Source organism: Canis aureus, chromosome 21 (genome assembly GCF_053574225.1).
Source record: "Canis aureus isolate CA01 chromosome 21, VMU_Caureus_v.1.0, whole genome shotgun sequence".
Classification (NCBI taxonomy): domain Eukaryota; kingdom Metazoa; phylum Chordata; class Mammalia; order Carnivora; family Canidae; genus Canis; species Canis aureus.
This window is the reverse complement of record NC_135631.1, coordinates 5,831,980-5,849,163: the sequence shown is the minus strand read 5'-3', so window position 1 is coordinate 5,849,163 and position 17,184 is coordinate 5,831,980. Positions and strand designations below refer to the sequence as shown.

Below are 17,184 nucleotides of genomic sequence, written 5' to 3'. Positions count from 1 at the left end.
CCCACCCAATCCTACCCTCAGAAGTCCAAGGGCAGAGCCAGGTCAGTGCCATGATTCAATATTTTAATTCTTCAAGGGCACAGCTCAACTAGACCAGCTGGGCAGCGAGGCCACTCCACTGACAGCCACAGCCTATAGCCCTTCATGGGCACGGTTCAGGGGCACAGCCACCCCCAACGGAGACATGCTCTCACACACACTCACTCCCATACCCCTAGACACACCTCCAGGGTCTGGAACTGCCCTAGGGTCTGCTTGCCCTCACAGCTACCCATCCTCCTAGCGCCCAGGGCGCCCACGGCCCCTCTTAGACTTCTTGGTCCCCGAGGGGGGTCGGATGGGGAGAGGGGCAGTGCTCGATGGTGGTGGTGGTGGCGGCGGCAGGAGAGGAGGTAGAGGGGGCTCCATGGGCTCCGGTGGGCCAGAGCTGGGCCGGAATCCCTCAAAGGGTGAGAACTTCAGGGGGCTGCGGGGGAAACCGAAGCTGAGTCAGCCCCTACCAGCAGTAGGGTCAGAGGGCCGACTTCCCCACCTGCCTGGGCACAGAAGCTGTGAGGTCCCCGGTGGTATATGCGAAAAATGGAGACTAGTGCTGAGATTCAACCCAGGCAGCCCTGGGATGGAGCAGCAGAGCCAAAGCTAGAACTAGCCTCTGGCCCAACTACATACTCCTCTCTGCCCTGTGGTACCTGACCGGGGTCCGGGGACTACTGTTGAGGCGCCTGGGGGAGCGTAGCTTGGGCTGGAATGAGAAGCCCTCCTTGATGCTGTCCAGGACAGAAGGTGCCACGTATGTGAAGCCCTGGAGGGTGCGGTGGGGCAAAGGCAGGGCCAGGGGACACTCAGTGTCCACCACTCCTTAGCCATAATCCTGCCCGTGCCCCCATAACCCTCAGGCCACCCAGGACCTCACCAGGAAGGCCTGGTTGGCACTCTCACTGAGGGCCGTATCATCTGGACTGTCCACTGGTGTCTGCCGTGTGAAGTGGGTGTCAAACTGGCTCACGTCCTCCTCTGACTGCTGTGGGCAGACCAGAGTGGGGAGGAGAGGTTAGGGGACATCCAAGACAGGCCTTCCACCTGCCCCCAGAACAAGGGACCTCCACTCACCAGACAGGGCCTGAAAGGGGGGTCTATGCGGCGAGCCAGGAGGTCATCCCAATTAATGTGCCGGAAGAAGGGGTGCCTCTGTGGGTAGAGTGCCCCCAAACATCTCATCATTTCACCCTCCCTGGCTCCTTCAGTAACTCCCTCTGCCCTAAGGCCTTACCTGCCCCCTGGAACTTTTGGGGGCTCAGCCTTGCCCCCTCTTAGTGGTCCCAGACCCACCTGCACATCAGCAGAGTCCCCTGGGCCACCCCCGATCCGCTGGCTGGGATTCCGCTTCAGAAACTGCAGGGCAAGGGCAGAGGGTGAGGGTCTGGGGGAGAGGCACTGATTGCATGTTCCTCTGAGTTCTTAGGCTGGCTGGGGTGAGGACAGGGGAGGGGTATGTGTGCAGTGGTGGGGACAAGGCCTTTGGAGCATGGTCTCCACCTATGACAACCTTAGGATTTCCAAGGTTTGGTCTAGTGGGCCTTTTCCATGAAGCCTTTGCAACAGCACCCCATCCAGGCCACTGCAGTGGGATCCAATCTCCAAACCTAGCCTCCCACTTTTACCCCCAATGAATGGCTTCTCAATGGGAGAGCAGCTAGCTCATCGTGAATGTTTTGCTGATTAGGACTTAGACTAGGGATGTGTGCAGCTGGTCTTCCAGGGTTAAGGTCCAAGCTCAGCGTCTTGGACCTCAAAGCCAGTGTTCCTTCATACTATAAAGGCAAACTGCACAGGCAGGGGTGTCCCGCTGCCCAGAGAAACTCAGGATTCCAAGGAGGACCTAGAAGACATTGGAGGCTGGATCGGGGGCAGGGGGAAGCCCACCTTTTTGACAAGGTCCCGGGCATCCGGGGTGAGGTAGGGGGGCAGCGTCAGTTTCCCTTTGATGATCTTGTCCATGGTTTTCTTCCGGTTCTCTGCGGTGAAGGGTGGCTGGAGAAGGCAGAGGAGGAAAGACTTGTGAGCCTCCCCCAAGGCCCTGGTCCTGGTCCTGCTCCCAGATGGGGACCCCCTCCCACCCCCCGCCCTGCCAACCCCCCCCCACCCAGGAGGCTGGACTTGCCGATCCAGTGAGCATGTCATACATCAGGGCCCCCAGGCTCCACCAGTCCACAGCCCGGTTGTGGCCACTGCGTACCAGAATCTCAGGGGCCCTGGGAGCCAGGTGAAACCATCAGTTGGGTCGGGCCCTTCCTGTCATCCTCCCGACCCCCGGTCCCACCTAGCTGCTGCTTACATGTATTCAATGGTGCCACAGAAAGTATGGGTGACAGCGCCCTCATGGATCGACTCTTTGCAGAGTCCAAAGTCTGTCAGTTTGATGTGGCCTGAGAAAGATGTTGGAGGGAGTGATCAGGGCCCTGGCCCACAGCATCGTGCTCCTCAGCCCTCCCTGCAGATCCCGAACCAGCGTATGTAGCTGCACAAGGTGGGGGTGCGTGCACACATGCGCACCCTGACTGTTGAGCATGATGTTCTCAGGTTTGAGGTCCCGGTAGATTATGCCTTGGGAGTGGAGATGTCCCAGGGCCAGGGTGATCTCTGCCAGGTAGAAACTGCAGACACAGGATAGGGTGAAGGCAAGGGTAGGGGGGGTGCTGGGCTCTGGGGGAGGGGATCCCTGGAGCCCCTCCGGAGAGGCAGGAAGTAACACCTACCAGGCTGTGTCTTCCAGGAAGATGCCCTCTCGCTCCAGATGCGTGAAAAGCTCACCGCCTATGACACAAACACGTCAGCAGCTGTGTGCTGGGAACCAGCGCCTCTGCTCTCCGAATCTTGGTTTCTTCTTGGGGAGAGTGGGACTCAAAATTCCGGCCCTACCTGCCTCACAGAGCTGCCGTGGGGATTCAATTCAATTCAGCAAACATCTACCGACGCCTACTCGGTATCTGGCCCTGTGCTGGGTGAAGCTGGGGACACAGAGATGAAGAGACCCAGCCACTGCCCTCAGGATGCTCAGTCTAATGGGGAGACAGACATGCACAGAGGTGCTCTAATATGCCAGACTGAGGCAATAGCTCCAAGAGCTTAACACAAAAAAATCTCAGAGGAGGCAAAATTAATCCCAACGTGAGGGGACACAGTCCGCGGTAACAGAATCGAGGGGGTGCTGAGATGGGACGTGGGGACTGGGGCTCACAGGGTTCATCTGTGCAGATAAGACCTGGTGGGAAGCAGGCCCCAACCGTTTCACAGCCAACAGGGGGCACCAGGCCAAGGAGGCCAGGCTTCATCTGGGCCATTACAAAGAGCCCCGTAATTGTGAGTAGGAACGTTGGGCACAATTCCGTGGTGAGATAATGACCCTGAGAGTTCATGGAAGAAGGTGAGCTGCAGGCCTCAGGTCCAGTTAGGAAACAATCGTGACCCATGCCCTCCCCTCACAAGAGTGGAGAGGATGGAGGACACTGCTAAGAATGAACCACCAGATCTGGGACCCAACTGGACACAGGGCACACAGGAGTGAGAAACAGGCCATGAAGGGGCAGTGGAAATGGACAAAACAAGCCACTGTACAACCTCCAACTGTTCCCATCCACCCCCAATACAGGTGAGGGACACAATAGGTGCTCGACAGACGTTTGCTGAATGAACGAATGAACGAACGAATGGATGCATGGATGGATGGGTGTGGGGGCCCCCTAGCCATTCTACACACCACATCTCTCCGGGCTTCCCCCAGAGCTCCCAGTGCTTCCTGGCTGGTTCCCTGGCCCTGCTTCCCTGGCTGGGCCCCCACTCATACCACTGAGGCACTCGAGGATGAGGTAGAGTTTGCCACCAGTCTGGAAGGCATAGGCCAGTTCCACAATGAAGGGGTGCTTCACTGACTCTAGAATGTTCCGTTCAGCCCGCGTGTGTGCTGTGTCCTTGGCGTTGCGCACAATTTTGGCCTGAAGAGGCGGGGATCAATCAGAAGGTGGGCACCTCAGGCTCTTTTAGTCCCTCCAGCCATTACCCTTCTGCCACCCTTTATCACTCCATTATATTTCTCCATAATTCCACTATCAGTGGTTGTCCTTCTCAAGGACTGATTTATCCTCTAGAGGTACCTCTCTACTTTGGCACTAATGACATTTCGGGCAGATAATTCTTTGTTGTGGGTGCTGTTTTATACATTGTAGGATGTTTAGCAGCATCCCTGGCATTGACCCACTGGATGCCAGTAGCATCCCTATTTAGTTGTGGCTCAAAAATATAGACGCATAATTGCCCACAGTTGAGAATTACTGCAAAACAATATAACCATCGTTGACAATAAACCAGCCAATGCCCAAGACAGGGACCATCTCCTCCATCATGTTCACTATTGTCTTCTGGAAGCCTGGAGTAGTGCATGGAGAATGGCAGCCACCAAGCAAGGATTTGTTGGCTGAACAAATGACTCACCTTTCTCAGGACTTTCATGGCATATATCTTGCCCAAGTTGGTGCCCTGCACCTTCCGGACTTGGAACACCTGTGGGGCAGGGGAGACAGGATCAACCTCCCTCTCCACATCCTACCCTCACAAAGCTCCACCCTGAAGCTCTGACCTTCAGACCAAGAGGCCTAGGCCCACCCAAGGGTGGGGCAGTAAAGATGTCAAGTCTGATTCTGAGATGATTTGCCTTCCCCTCCTTTACAGCGTTCTATGAAGGCTCTGCTGATTTATAAGTCTAATTTGCTTTGAGACCCTTTGCTGCTGCAAGGCTGAGGCAGGGAGACCAGTGAGGAAGGAGGGCCAGTACCTTGCCATAGCCCCCCTTGCCCAGCACACGCAGCAGCTCAAAGCAGTGGGGCCCGATGCGTTCAGGGCCCAGGTTCACACTGGTCTCAGTCAGCTCCACCTCCTCACAGTGTCCCACAGGCCTATTGATACAAGAAGTTAATGGGGGCCAGGCTCCAGTACTCGTGTCTCCCTCCCCAGCCCATTCCCTCCTTCCCCCAACACAACCCTCACTCACTCCGGGCCAGCCGCCCTCGACTCGGCAAGGGGACACACGTCCTGTGAGAAACCGAGGGGTAAGAGCCAAGGAAGACAGGGGATCCCTCCCCCTCGAGCTGGACTACTTGGCCCAGGAGAGGACGGGGTCAGGAATGGGAGCTGGCGGGCGATGGGCCAGCACTGGGAAGGAGAGGCCGAGGGCAGGAAGGGAGGACCAGGGTAAGCGCGGGGGCCTGGAAGACAGACAGGTCGGGGGAAGTCGGGATGGACCAGAGCTTAATCCGGGCTGGGCTCTGAGACGCTCTGGGGGCAAGCCAGGGCGATTCCACCGTCTGGGGAATGGGATCGGCTCCGGGATCGAGCCGCGCCCGGGAGGCCCACTCACCGAGGGGCTGAACTCTGGCTCGCCCTCGCTGCCTTCCTCCGTCTCCAAGTCCAGGTCAAACACGGCCGCCATAGCGGCGCCGGCCCGGCGGGCCCTTGCCGTGCTTGGCCGCGCTCAGACTGACAGCCCGGGGGGCGGGGCGGGGGAAGCCGTACGCTATCACTCTGCGACCGCGGCCGCGCGCGCCAATGACGCACGAGGCTTTCCCTCTCCTTCCAGCAGGCCGCTTAGCCTGGCCGGGAGAAAAAAATGGCGTCCGGCGCAAAGCCTCTCGGGAACTGTAGTTCCGGCTTAACGCTCTAATGCAGAACCCTCGGTGTTCCCAGCATTGCTTCCTGGGGGCGGCGCCGGACAAGGGCGGCCTGGAAAGCGTTTATCTTGGTTGTAGGGAGAGTTTGAGTTTGGATGGGGCAGAAGTACATGCAGGTATGGGTGTAAATTTATTATTTTTTTAAAAGATTTTATTTAGGGGATCCCTGGGTGGCTCAGCAATTTAGCGCCTGCCTTTGGCCCGGGGTGCGATCCCGGAGTCCCAGGATCGAGTCCCGGGTCGGGCTCCCGGCATGGAGCCTGCTTCTCCCTCTGCCTGTGTCTCTGCCTCTCTCTCTCTCTCTCTGTGTCTATCATAAATTATTTGTTTATTTATTTATTTATTTATTTATTTATTTATTTATTTATGACAGACGGGGGGGGGGGTCAGAGACACGGGCAGAGGGGGAAGCAGGCTCTATCCAGGGAGCCCGACATGGTACTCGAACCCGGGTCCCCAGGATCACACCCAAGGCTGAAGGCGGCACTAAACCACTGAGTCACCAGGGCTGCCCAGGTATGGGTGCAAATTTAATTCGCATCCTTGTTCAAGCCGTGTGCTGGCTGGGTGGTTGGGTGCTGGCTGGGTGGCAAAAGGCAGGTCGCATCTCTCTGTTCGCCCGTGAAAGAGAGGCGGCTGCATCACAGTCTCCCTAACGTGACACCTGTTTCAAGGATTCTCCAAGTCAGAGCATTTACCGGGTGATTGCTCCACGCTCAGGTCACGGCTGGACTTTTTTACCTGGTTCTTGCCAGAAAGGTGTTGGGTCTCATTGATCCACCCGTAAATACGGGTTTGTGCTGGAGTTTGCTCCATTGCCAATTTAAGTACATTCAATAATTTTGTTGCTTGGTACAGAATAGACACTTAATAAAACTTCATTAAAGTAATGAATGAATGAATGAATGAATGAATACACCAAACCTCTCTGTGACTCTCGATTTGGGCATGGATTCTTGTTGAATGGGGCTCTATAGGGGTGAGTTTGGGCCACACTAGGTCTTGGATGAGTTCTGACGTTGGAGGCTGTCCAAATGTGCATTCTAGTTGGATGGGGAGGCTAAAAATGAACTCAGATGGGCAGAACTCAGGAGTCTCCAGGCTGGAGGAGAGTTATTTGGTTGGATGTGGCCCTCTGTTGTAATCCCACCCTCCAGAGACCCTGAGGTTCAGGTCCCGTTGTGGGTGACCATGGCAGGCCTCTGCTCACAGTCAACACAGAGGCCTGGTCAGTATGGCATTTTATTCTTAGCTCCAGATGCTATAGGTATCTCCTAACCACCTCTCCCTCTTCCCTTCCCCAACTCCCATCTAGCTGAGCCTGAAAGGTGTTGTCTAAGTCACAAGAACCAGATGCCAGACCTTTAATTAGTTCATAAGCCTTTATTTGGAGAGGCATGCTTGTGGAGCTAGCCACAGCTCTTGTGCTGCACAGAGGCAGTTACTGAAGCAGTCTCCCCTGAACTAGGGAGTGTAGACTCTCCTCTGCCAAGGCTAGTTAGTTATGCCAGAGGTCAAAGCACCAAAGCTTGATGGAGAAGGTGTGTGCTTCACTCATCTGAAGGCCACATATGAATGAGGGCAGGGAGGTGAGTGGGGTTTAGAAGGTGAGTGGGCACTTAAGACTTAGTAAAAATGGAAACCTGGACCTTGTGTCTTGTCCCTTGACCGTCCAGCTACTGTGGTATGACCCCGAGGCAGGGGTTGTTCCTCTCTGAGCCTGTTTCCTCATCTGCAGACTGGGGTAATAGTGTCTGCCTGGAGAGGAAATGGTTCCTGCTGACCCCAGGTTACCTGCTTCTACTGCTCAGGCCAAGTAAGGCAGGCAGGGCACTGCCAAAAGCTGTCAGCGGGCTTTAGAAATATACCAGAATTTGCTAAATGAGGGGTGAGGGTAAGAGGACAGGGCGTTTAGTCTCAGGCTTTTGTGGGATTTGGCCAAGGCCAGGGGCCACCCAGCATCTCTCCTCCTGTAGGCTGCAGGAAGAGAGACAGACCTGGAAGGATGACAAAGATGAGCTAAGTCTGGGCCCACTCCCACCAACCCGGAGGTGTATGCATGTGTGCAGCTGTTGTTGCTTCTCCATGGCTAGAGTCTTGGGGGCAGGACTGGGATCTTTGGGCTGGATAGAGATCAAGAGAGGCCAGTGGCCCCCCAGATGCTTTCTTTAGTGGCCCTCAAGCCCAGGAGGCCTTAATGTCAAATGGCCCTGCCACTCTGGAACAGACCTGAGGCCTTGGAGTGAGCCAGGCCAAGGTTGGGGCAGGGCTACAAGAAAAGAGGCACTATTTGAAGTGGGACAGGAAGTAGGCAACAGGGTAGTGGGGCCCATCAATACCCAGACCCTGGCAGAGGCCCAGCAGGCGGAGACGAGCCTCAGCCAGGCTGGACCCAGTGCAGGCCACACTGCAGTAGGGCTCCTCATATTCACCTGGCACCAGGACCTCCTCCAGCAAATTGAAGCGCACTAGGCCCTGGTCATGAAGAGCCTGCAGGCTCTCACGGCTGGCGGTAGAACTCAGCACCTGCAGGTGCTGGGACAATAGGCACATGACACCCACCAGGTGGCCACGGGCACGTGGGCGCATAGGCAAGGCAGGCCGCAGGCCGCAGGCCACCATAGCTGCAGCCAGCAGTAGGTCCACACCATAGAGCTCCAGGATCCAGTCTCTCAGGTAGAAGCCACCCATGCGGGGATTGATCTCAATGAGTTTCGGCCCCGCCGCAGTCAGCTTGAGCTCCACATTGAAGACCCCATCCAGCAGCCCACAGCCCAGGCAACAGCGGAAGGCTGCCTGCACCAGCTGTGCCTCCTGCTCTGCTGCCAGCCCCGTGGGCATGCAGGCTGCCGTCTCAGTGAAGCCAGGCAGCCTTGTGGGGCCATTGTCGGAGACGAAGGCAGCCAACAGTCGCCCACCAAACAACACCAGGTCCACATCATGCTCGGTGCCCTCAACAAACTCCATCAGCAGCATGGCATTGCCCCAGCCCAGCCCAATGCCAGGGTGGTCAGCTTCACCCTGCAGGTCGCGAGAGATCCGGGAAAAATGTTCGTGGCACTGTGGTGCATCCTCCACCAGCCGCACACCCACTGCACCTGCCCCAAATTCCAGCTTCATGACACCTGGCAGGGGCACCTGATGGACGGCCTTCTCCACATCAGCTTCACTCTCCAGCGGGCAACAGGGCACAGCGTGGAGGGAGGGCGCAGGCCAGGGTGGGCCATGGCAGCGCAACAGGTGCAGCTGGGTGCAACTCTTCTGCTTGGCCAAGCGCATGGCAGCTGGTGGGCTGCAGGGCAGACCCAGCTCCTGGCAGAGCAAGGCCGTGAGCACTAGGCAGTCATCCCAGTAGGAGAAGCAGCCATCTAGCTGCAGGCCACGTGCCCGCACCAGTTCTGCCAGCAACCGTGCATTCTCTTCATCCCTCCGGTGCTCCGTCACATCAAAGTGGATGAAAGTGTGCACCAGCTGGGATGCAAAGTGGTTGGGGTCTGACTCCACCAGGTGCAACTGCAGAAACCACCAGAGGACAACATACCCAGGTCAGCCTGTGCTGGATGCTGGGGAGATTGGATGGGGCCTAGAACATGGTTTTGGCCCTCAGGAGAGACAGATCTACCAGTTCTAGGTGTTCAAAACATATTTGTTGATGATTGACTAAATGGAGGGTACAGAGCGGACACACCTAACCCAGCCTGGAGGGGAGGGAAGGCAGCCTCAAGGGGCAATGCTTAGGCTGGAAGCTGAGTAAGTCTCAGCCAGAGGAAAGACAGCGGCAGAGGGAAAGAGTGTGATCTGGGTTGGAAGGACTGGTGGGCTCATTCTTACTCTAACCAGAGGTTGTAGGGAAACTACCAGGGATGGGGTTTGGCCAGTTGGTCTCGTGTCTTTGGGCATCATGCTCTTGGTCGTCATACACCTAGGAGTTCTGACCCTGGAGGTGCCCACAGAGCAATCTAGTGGGGCTCTGTGCCCCAAATCTCACTGGCCGCTGGGTGAACACTGACACCAAGCAGCTGGTACCCAGGGCAGAGGCTGCTCCTGAAGAGACAGGAGAGGGCAGCAGTCAGCCCTATTACACTTTGGCAGCATGAGGAGTCCCAGTTCCAAGTGGAGAACACAATGTGCAAAACAGAGTGAAGAGGCATAGGAATGGCTGGAGGGGAGGATTCCCAAGAGGGGGCTGTACTGTGGAAGAGGGGAGAGGAGGTCACTGTGGTAGATTAGGGCCTTCCCGGTGGGCTTATTTCACCTGGCTGGGATGGAATTCCGGCAGAGAGCCAAAAAAGAGCTCACAGTTCTGACATGGGCTGGGCGGCGGCCCCACCCCTCCTCCGGGACTCCAGAGCCCTCAGCGGGCACGCCCAGCGCAGGCTCCGCCCCCAGCGGTGCTGGCCCCGCCCCAAGCCCTCCAACACTCTGGCGGGGACTTCGGGCTCGGCCCGCCCCGCGCCCCCGCCCCGCGCCCCGCCCCGCCCCGCCCACCTTGAGCCCGTAGTCTCGCGCTGCCTCCCACACGAACTTCTTGCTGACGCCGCCCGCGCCGATTAGCAGCAGCTGCTTGCCCTCCATGAGGTAGCGCGCCGAGCTCCGCAGCATGGTCTCCACGAGCGGCGCGGCCGCCGCCTCCTCCGCCGCAGCCGACCGCGCGGCCCACAGCCCCTCGAGCGCGCCGCACGCCTCCAGACACAGGCAGCCGTTCAGCTCCAGGGCCACGGGGGTCAGCGTGCGGCCTGCCACCGTCAGCGCGAAGTCCACGCCTGGGCCGGCGGGGGGCGCGGGCTCAGCGCGGCTGCCCCCCGGCCTCCCTCCGCCCCACTGCCCCCCGGCCCGGCCCGGGTCGTCCACGCTCACCGAGGAAGTCGGTGCGGGCCCGGCGCCCGCCGCGCTGCTCAGAGCTCAGGCCGGCCTCCAGGGCCAGCACGGCGGCCAGCGCGGCCTCGGCCGCCGCCTTGACGCGCTGCCGCACGACCGCCACCTGCGCTGTCTCACCCAGGCCGCACCAGGCCAGTGCCACCTCCAGCGTCTGTGGCAAGGCGCTCTGGTGCCGCAGAGGCCGGTCCTCACGGCCCACGCTGCACACCACCTGAGCAGGATCTGGCTGAGGGTGTTGGCCCAGGAGGAGCCTTCCCCGGACTAACACCCCCCCCCCCCAACACCACCACCCCCGCCCCTGCACACCTACCCTAGTGCCGAGATCCAGGTCGGACCTCCCGGGGGACATTCAAGCAGCTCAGTCCTCCACTGTGACTTACACTGCACAATGACTTACACGGCACAAACCACTTCCCCTGCCACTGCCCACCTGGTCCTTTAGACCCTGAGGGGATTCTATGCAGGCTTCCAGGCCCAGCTGGGGTCTCTGCTCCCTGAAGGCTCCAAGCATGCTTGCTTCTAGCTCCTGCGGGGGGGGGGAGGGGGCCTTTGCCACCCTGGTGTGGCCCACCCTAGACCTCCATGAGGGCAGGTTTGAGAGACTCTCTCTCAGGTTGGCTCAGAGCTGTGTTCCCAGGAGGGTCCTCAAGCTGCCTTGGATTCCCCAGCTTGGAGGCCCCTCCTAAAGGACTCCAGACACTGGAAGTTCAGGGACCCTGGGTCAGCCTCTTCTGTGGGCAAGAGCTCCCTGGAAAGAGGATTCAGCCCTGGGCCCTGGTACCCAGTGTGGAGTACCAGGCAGAGCTCCTGAGGCAGGAAGGGTGGAGAGGGAGGGAAACCAAGCGTCAGACCCAGGAGTCCTCGTAGGGGACCAAGATTTTCCCCAAATATTATGTCTTCTGTCTGCCCTGAGACCCTCAGCAGCTCAGGGCTGGGGTATGGCAGCAGGGTGAGGAGCTGAACCCAAGCCACGCTCACCTTGCTCAGCAGGGGCTTGTCACCCTGTGTGCGACATACCACAGCACAGATCCGCACAGCCAGCCCGGGGCCAGGTGGGGGACTGCCTGGGGAAGAACAGTGAGGCCTGAGCCCAGCAGAGGGCAGTCAGGAGGCTGAGCCAAGCTCCTCGCTCCTGGCTGGCCCTGGTGGCTCTCACCTGGGAAGGGCAGCCGGGCAGGTGGGCACACAGCCTCCACCAGGACACTCTCTTCCTCTTCCAGTTTCTCTAGCAGCGCCAGCACGGTGTCGACCACTGTCCCCAGCTCTACTCGTGGGTACAGACGCAGTGCCTGCTGCCCCCGCCAGCGCCAGCCACTGAGCTTCACAGCCACCTGCAACAGAGAGGGGGAGGGAGCCTCCTTACCACCCCATGTACCCACGGGGTACCATAAGATCCAATGTGTAAACTGAGGTAAGAAGGGAGGGGATTGCCACGGAGAGATACTCCAGCAGTAGGGCCCAAAGTTGGGGACAACTTCCCAGCAGGACTAGGTAACCATCCATGGGTCCCATCCTGCTGGCATCCGCAAAGACCTCGCAGGCAGGAGCCTGTTACCTGCAGGGCATCCCCCAGGGCCTCAGAGTGCAGAAAGGCCCCAACTTCCTCCTTCACCAGCGTCTCCTGGCCTTCTTTGCCGCTCAGCTCCACCAGCCGTAGTCCTGGGCTGGCATCCCCTCCCCGCAGCAGTGCTGGTGGCTTATAGGTGAAAGCCAGGGTAGCTGGCACAGCCACACTACCCTGCTGAGCCAGCAGTCGCCTTGTCAGCAGCCTGTCCTCCAAGAGCCTCGCCAGCTCAGCCGAGGCTCCTGTGGGGCAGGTCAGGTCACGGGCAAGTTCAGCTGCCTCTCGACCCCTGCCAGGTCCCGGCCCCAGGCCCGCCAGGAAGTAGGTGGCTCGGCGTGGGGGGACAAAGTCATCCAAGAATGTCAGGCCCCCTGGATGGAAGCTCACAGCCTTAGAGACCAGCAGGATCGCCTCACCCGGCTGTCCAGGTGCTGGCACCTTTGTCAGCCAAGCAGGGGACAGGCAAAGGAGCATGTTTCCTGTGGGCAGAGGGAGGAGGGTTGCTGGCCAGGGAAGGCTTAATGCCCCCATGTCCTCCACCTTCAGACCAGGCCCCTTGGTAGTAGGGGGCAGTTGCTCCCAGAACCCACCCCCACTCAGAGCATGGCAGCTGGCCCAGTGGAATGCAGGCAGTTGCCAGGGTCAGTGGGTATTTTGGGATGTGGCCGGGCCAGGGCAGGGCTGCCCTTTCTGTAGGAGCGGGTGGGGGAACCTGGGCACATACTCACCCGGGCTCTGGACCCCACCCTCCAGCAGCACAGACAGAAAGGTACTGGGGGAGCCCAGAATGCATAAGGTCACCTCCGCACCAGGGCAGCCTGCAGTGGGGTGGGGAGAACATTGCCAAGCTCAACAGGGGCTCCCCCTGCTATCTTTCTACCTCCCCTTCTCTGCCACATAGCCCCTCCCTCTGGGGCTCCCAGATCCTTCCCAATGTGGGATGACAAGGGTAGAGAGGACAGAGAAGACGCTGGAAAGGGAAAGGAAAGCTGCTTGCCCATCCCGCCTCGTGAGGCTGGTTCCCTCCTCTCTGCAGCTAGCCTGGAACATACTATAGCCTGGCTAACTGGAGACCTGGGTTCTAGCCTGGGCTCTGACACTGAACTTTCTCTGTGACCTGTGGCCCCCGTGCAGTGCAGCAGTGGGGAGGGGGGGGGGGTGTCCCTGTGCCTCATTTTCCCAGTCTGTGATGTTCATATATTCTAGCTGTGAACCCTCTGTCTACACAAAACCTTTGTGGCCACCTAATATATAAAACAGATATAAAAATAAATAAATAGAATAAAACAGATAAAGCAGGGGAGGAGTTCTGGGTCCCAACTGTTAGCTGCTTCCACAGCAGCCCCCAAGACAGTTCTATAGAAGCTAAGGCTCCTGGGATCCCTGGGTGGCGCAGCGGTTTGGCGCCTGCCTTTGGCCCGGGGCGCGATCCTGGAGACCCGGGATCGAATCCCACATCGGGCTCCTGGTGCATGGAGCCTGCTTCTCCCTCTGCCTGTGTCTCTGCTGCTTCTCTCTGTGTCTCTCATGAATAAATAAATAAAATCTTTAAAAAAAAAAAAAAAAAAAGAAGCTAAGGCTCCGAAGAACATGGCTTACAAATCCCATGGCTGGGTCTCCTGGGGACAGGAGGGAAGCCTTGATCTCTGACTACTGGTGCCAGGTGCCCTTTGAAACAATGCTTGCCTGCCTGAAGTTGACTGGCCTTGCCTCCCTGGCTTCAGATCCAGCCAGAGCCTGGGGGAAGGGGCTGACCTTGACAGGGATGGGAGGCGGGATGGGCAGAGGGCGTCTCCCTCCCTCCCCCTACAGAGAGCCCCACCTCCTCCACGGAGCCCTTGGGCACCTGTACGGGGCACATGGCTGCGGTCCTGGGTCTCCGGAAGGCCAGCTTGCTGCAGACAGCTCTGCAGGAGGCTGTAGTAGTAGACGGTCCAGGCCCGGGCCTCCGCCCCCTCAAGGGAGCCTTTGCAGTCCAGGCCTACATCGTGGCGCCAGGTGCCAGGGAAGCAACCTGGGGGTGGCAGGCCAGAGCCTCCTCCCCATGGGCCCTCCTCTTCCTCCAGGTCCTTGGACCCCAGGGGGCAGTCCCACTCGGGACCCAGTGCATCCAGGGAGAGCTGAGATGGGCAGAAGCAGTAGGTCTTGGGCAGAGTGGGCAAAGGGCACATTAAATCACCCAAGGGTATAAGCCCCTCTACATCCCTAACCTTGGGTTATGTTCAGGGAAGACGCTATCCTAGGAGCCAGGAGAGGATGGAGTTGGATTAGGGGATAAAGGCCAGTCACCAAGAACATGTAGGTAGGGGTGCTTTGTAAACCATAGGTGCCATGCTCCAGGGGATGGGGGTAGAAAGTGACATGCTGCTGGCTGGACCACTCTCCCCCATCCCTTGCCAAGGCCTGCCCTAGCTTGGTTTCCAGGACTAGAGGTTTTGGGTTTTGGTCTGTTTCGTTCATGGAAGCAACTCTGGCACTTAAAACAGTGTCTGGCATGTCATAGCTGCTCAATAAATGTTGATTGAGAACAGATGAATGAATGAACCAAGCAATCACGCTTGAGCTGCTCATTTCTCTGGCCTTGGTAACCTATCTACCACCATCATGGAGCTCTGCTGAGATCTAAATGTGTAGATGAATCTGTTCTGCTGCCAGCCAAGTAGGCCTTGAGGACCTACTATGTGCTTGGCCCGGTGCTGGGTATTGGTAGGGAAAGAGCCGGTGCCCTTTTTTCAGATGTTCTGAGTCATGGAAATGCTTTCTTTGGATGAAATTTTACACCTCTGCCCCTCTCTGAGGCTGGCTGATGTCCACATGAGGCTGGCTGCTCAGAGACTCACTATGAACACAGGTGGGGCAGAGGTGAGCCTGTCCTCCAGGGGACAGGCTAGGCTACCTTGGGTAAGTTAGGAGGTTTCTTTGGGCCTTGTGGGGGCCTGGCACCACCCCAGGATGCTGATGAGGCTTAGGCTTCATTCCTGGGGAGACAGTGTGCTGTGGTGAGGAGGACAGGTCTGCGCCTGAGACCTGGGCTCGAATCCAGACTAAGCAGTTCCAAATTCGGAGCCTTGTGCCTTCTCTTAGAAGGTATTCCAAAAAGAAGAAGGTATGTTTCCCAAGAGCCCAGACTGCACATTCACTACTATGTCCCCAAACCTAGAATGGTGTCAGATGCATAGTAGGAGCTCAATAAATGTTGCAGAATGAATGAATGCCAAAGGCAACCAACAGTGCTGTTCTCCAGGGCCGATGGACAGATGAAGCGTCTGGCACACAGTAGCTAGCTGTCCCATGGTACAGTGAGCGGGGAGCCAACCGAGTGCGTGCGGCTGATCACAGGTCTGAGCTGTCTGCACAGGGGAGCCCCCAGGGTGGGGTTTTGGGGGGCCAAACACTGCCCTCTGGGCTCTCCCTCTGGGCTTGGGCTTTTTGGGGGGAAGGAGCAGAAAAGACTCACCATCTTACAGGTGGAGTGGCTGAGAGATTGATGGCAGAGATAGAGGGAGAGAGACAAAGGAGGAAGTCAGGGCAGCTGGGCCTGTACCCCACCTCTCCACCCCAGCCCCTAAGACTCTGGGGTGGAGAGGTGGCCCCCAGGGCGCCGGTGTCCTGTCCCTGACAGATGTCCAAGACTGCCCCACCCCCACTCCAAGGAGGCAGTGGGATTTCTGCCGGGACCCTAGGGGTCCTGACCCCGCGCACCCCGCTGCCCAGAGCTCAGGCATCGGCTTGCGCCAGGCAGCGCTGGACAGGTCCCAGCACCCCGCCCTTCCAGCCGGGGGCGCGCTGGATCCCTGCGGCCCCCACTCCCGCAGCCCCCCTGCCTGGCTCTCCCCCGGGGGAGGGCAGGAGCCCGGGTACCTGGAGGGCGGCAGCGGCTCGGTGGGGCAGGCGGGCAGGCGTGGAGCAGAGCGACGGCGGCGCGGTGGCAGCGGTGGCGGCGGCACAGCGGGGCGCGGGTGGCGCCGCTTTATATAGAAGCGACCGGGGCATGCCCAGTGCGGGGCGGGGGCGGCGCGGGGCCCCAGCCAGCAACCCCCCTCCGGCTGCCGGGTCGCTCCCGTCCAGCCGCGGCCGCCCAGTCCGCCTCTGGGGCTCCAGGATGGGTCCAGGGAAGGAGGGCAGGAAGGCTCCGGGGAGCAGAGGGTCACGACGCTGGGCTGTGGTGAGGAAAAGACAGAGCCCAGACGGGGAAAGAGAAACACGGAGAGACACAGAGAAGAGGAGGAAGAGAGACAGAGAGGCAGAGTCGGAGTGAGAGCAAGTCCAGAATGGAAGAGGGATGGAGGGGAGAGAGGGGAGGGGAGCGGGGCAGGGCTGTCGAGGGCAGAGACCATGGCAGGGCTGTCCTTGGCCTTTGGGGGTGGGGTGGCCAGGAGAGCAGTGGAGGTACACAGTCTGGAGTCCTGCGCCTGGATGGAGTCCTGAGCTCCCTAGAATACCCAACCTGCTGGAGTCCGTCTCAGCCATGGGCAAGCACTCTGCCCTATGGCAGACTCTCCCAGAAAGGCCAGGTTGGGCAGGGGTCCCTGGACACCCATGGGGTTCCTGCCTCACCACTCCTGGGCCCCCACCACCACCAGAGTGGGAACCAATTGGTAAGAAGACCCCATAAGGGCAATCCCAGTTTCCTGGGATACCCTCTGCCCTGCAAGGGGCCAAGAAGGAAGGGGTTGCCCAAGCTGTGGAGTTCTGGTGGATCTGAGCCCAGGAAAGGGAGTATGTATGGGATCTCCCTTGCCCATCAACACTTGAGTCTGCTGGATACCAGTAGTTACACCCAGTCTCCCCAAGACACACAACCTTCCACTCAGGTGCGCTCACTCCAGCACCCACAGAAAAACACTGCAAGAGACCTGGCTCTCGGCCACAAATTCAGAGACTCACACCCTTTCCTCGAGTGTCACAGTAGGTGGGTGTCGATCTTACCTCCAGCCATAGGACCTGGGCACCTTCCCTTTCTGATCTGAATCTCACTTTCCTTCTGCCTAAAATAAGGCTAGTTTCCATCTCACAGGGCTG

The 17,184-nt window shown here is 58.8% G+C and overlaps 2 protein-coding genes across 7 annotated transcripts; both read right to left on the bottom strand.

Moving 5' to 3' along the window:
• Positions 1-46: 46 nt before the first annotated feature.
• Positions 47-5,567, bottom strand: RPS6KB2 (ribosomal protein S6 kinase B2). Of its 5 annotated transcripts, none has more exons than XM_077862618.1 (15): positions 5,411-5,567; positions 5,045-5,085; positions 4,829-4,949; positions 4,489-4,557; positions 3,845-3,992; positions 2,757-2,814; positions 2,554-2,654; positions 2,336-2,426; positions 2,144-2,252; positions 1,924-2,031; positions 1,330-1,392; positions 1,111-1,188; positions 914-1,021; positions 690-802; positions 47-466 (listed from the first exon to the last, which is right to left on the bottom strand). In XM_077862618.1, exons 1-15 carry the CDS (start codon positions 5,480-5,482, stop codon positions 280-282), a joined length of 1,467 nt encoding a protein of 488 aa, XP_077718744.1. In that variant the 5' UTR covers positions 5,483-5,567; the 3' UTR covers positions 47-279. The 5 variants fall into 5 exon arrangements, with proteins under 5 accessions (XP_077718744.1, XP_077718745.1, XP_077718747.1 ...); XM_077862619.1 differs by having other exon boundaries at positions 2,162-2,252; positions 5,411-5,566; XM_077862622.1 differs by lacking the exon at positions 690-802 and having other exon boundaries at positions 308-466.
• A 1,516-nt stretch (positions 5,568-7,083) lies between these two features.
• CARNS1 (carnosine synthase 1) lies at positions 7,084-16,126 on the bottom strand. 2 transcript variants are annotated; one of them, XM_077862607.1, is made up of 10 exons: positions 16,024-16,126; positions 15,620-15,638; positions 14,009-14,282; positions 12,891-12,980; positions 12,154-12,641; positions 11,755-11,929; positions 11,577-11,662; positions 10,578-10,809; positions 10,209-10,483; positions 7,084-9,233 (listed from the first exon to the last, which is right to left on the bottom strand). In XM_077862607.1, exons 2-10 carry the CDS (start codon positions 15,620-15,622, stop codon positions 8,007-8,009), a joined length of 2,850 nt encoding a protein of 949 aa, XP_077718733.1. In that variant the 5' UTR covers positions 15,623-15,638; positions 16,024-16,126; the 3' UTR covers positions 7,084-8,006. The 2 variants fall into 2 exon arrangements, with proteins under 2 accessions (XP_077718733.1, XP_077718734.1); XM_077862608.1 differs by lacking the exons at positions 14,009-14,282; positions 15,620-15,638 and having other exon boundaries at positions 16,024-16,100.
• Positions 16,127-17,184: the final 1,058 nt, after the last annotated feature.

Bases quoted from the DNA above. Each gene is read 5' to 3' on its own strand.
- RPS6KB2 (XM_077862618.1), bottom strand. From the start codon at position 5,482: ATGGCGGCCGTGTTTGACCTGGACTTGGAGACGGAGGAAGGCAGCGAG. The intron at 3,993-4,488 runs GTGAGTCATTTG...CCGCCTCTTCAG, and splicing joins CCATGAAAGTCCTGAGAAAG to GCCAAAATTGTGCGCAACGC. The intron at 2,427-2,553 runs GTGCGCATGTGT...CATCTTTCTCAG, and splicing joins CATCATGCTCAACAGTCAGG to GCCACATCAAACTGACAGAC.
- CARNS1 (XM_077862607.1), bottom strand. The intron at 12,981-14,008 runs GTGCCCAAGGGC...ACCCCACTGCAG, and splicing joins CAGCCATGTGCCCCGTACAG to GCTGCCCTGGTGCGGAGGTG. The intron at 9,234-10,208 runs GTGGGCGGGGCG...TGGTTTCTGCAG, and splicing joins CGCGAGACTACGGGCTCAAG to TTGCACCTGGTGGAGTCAGA.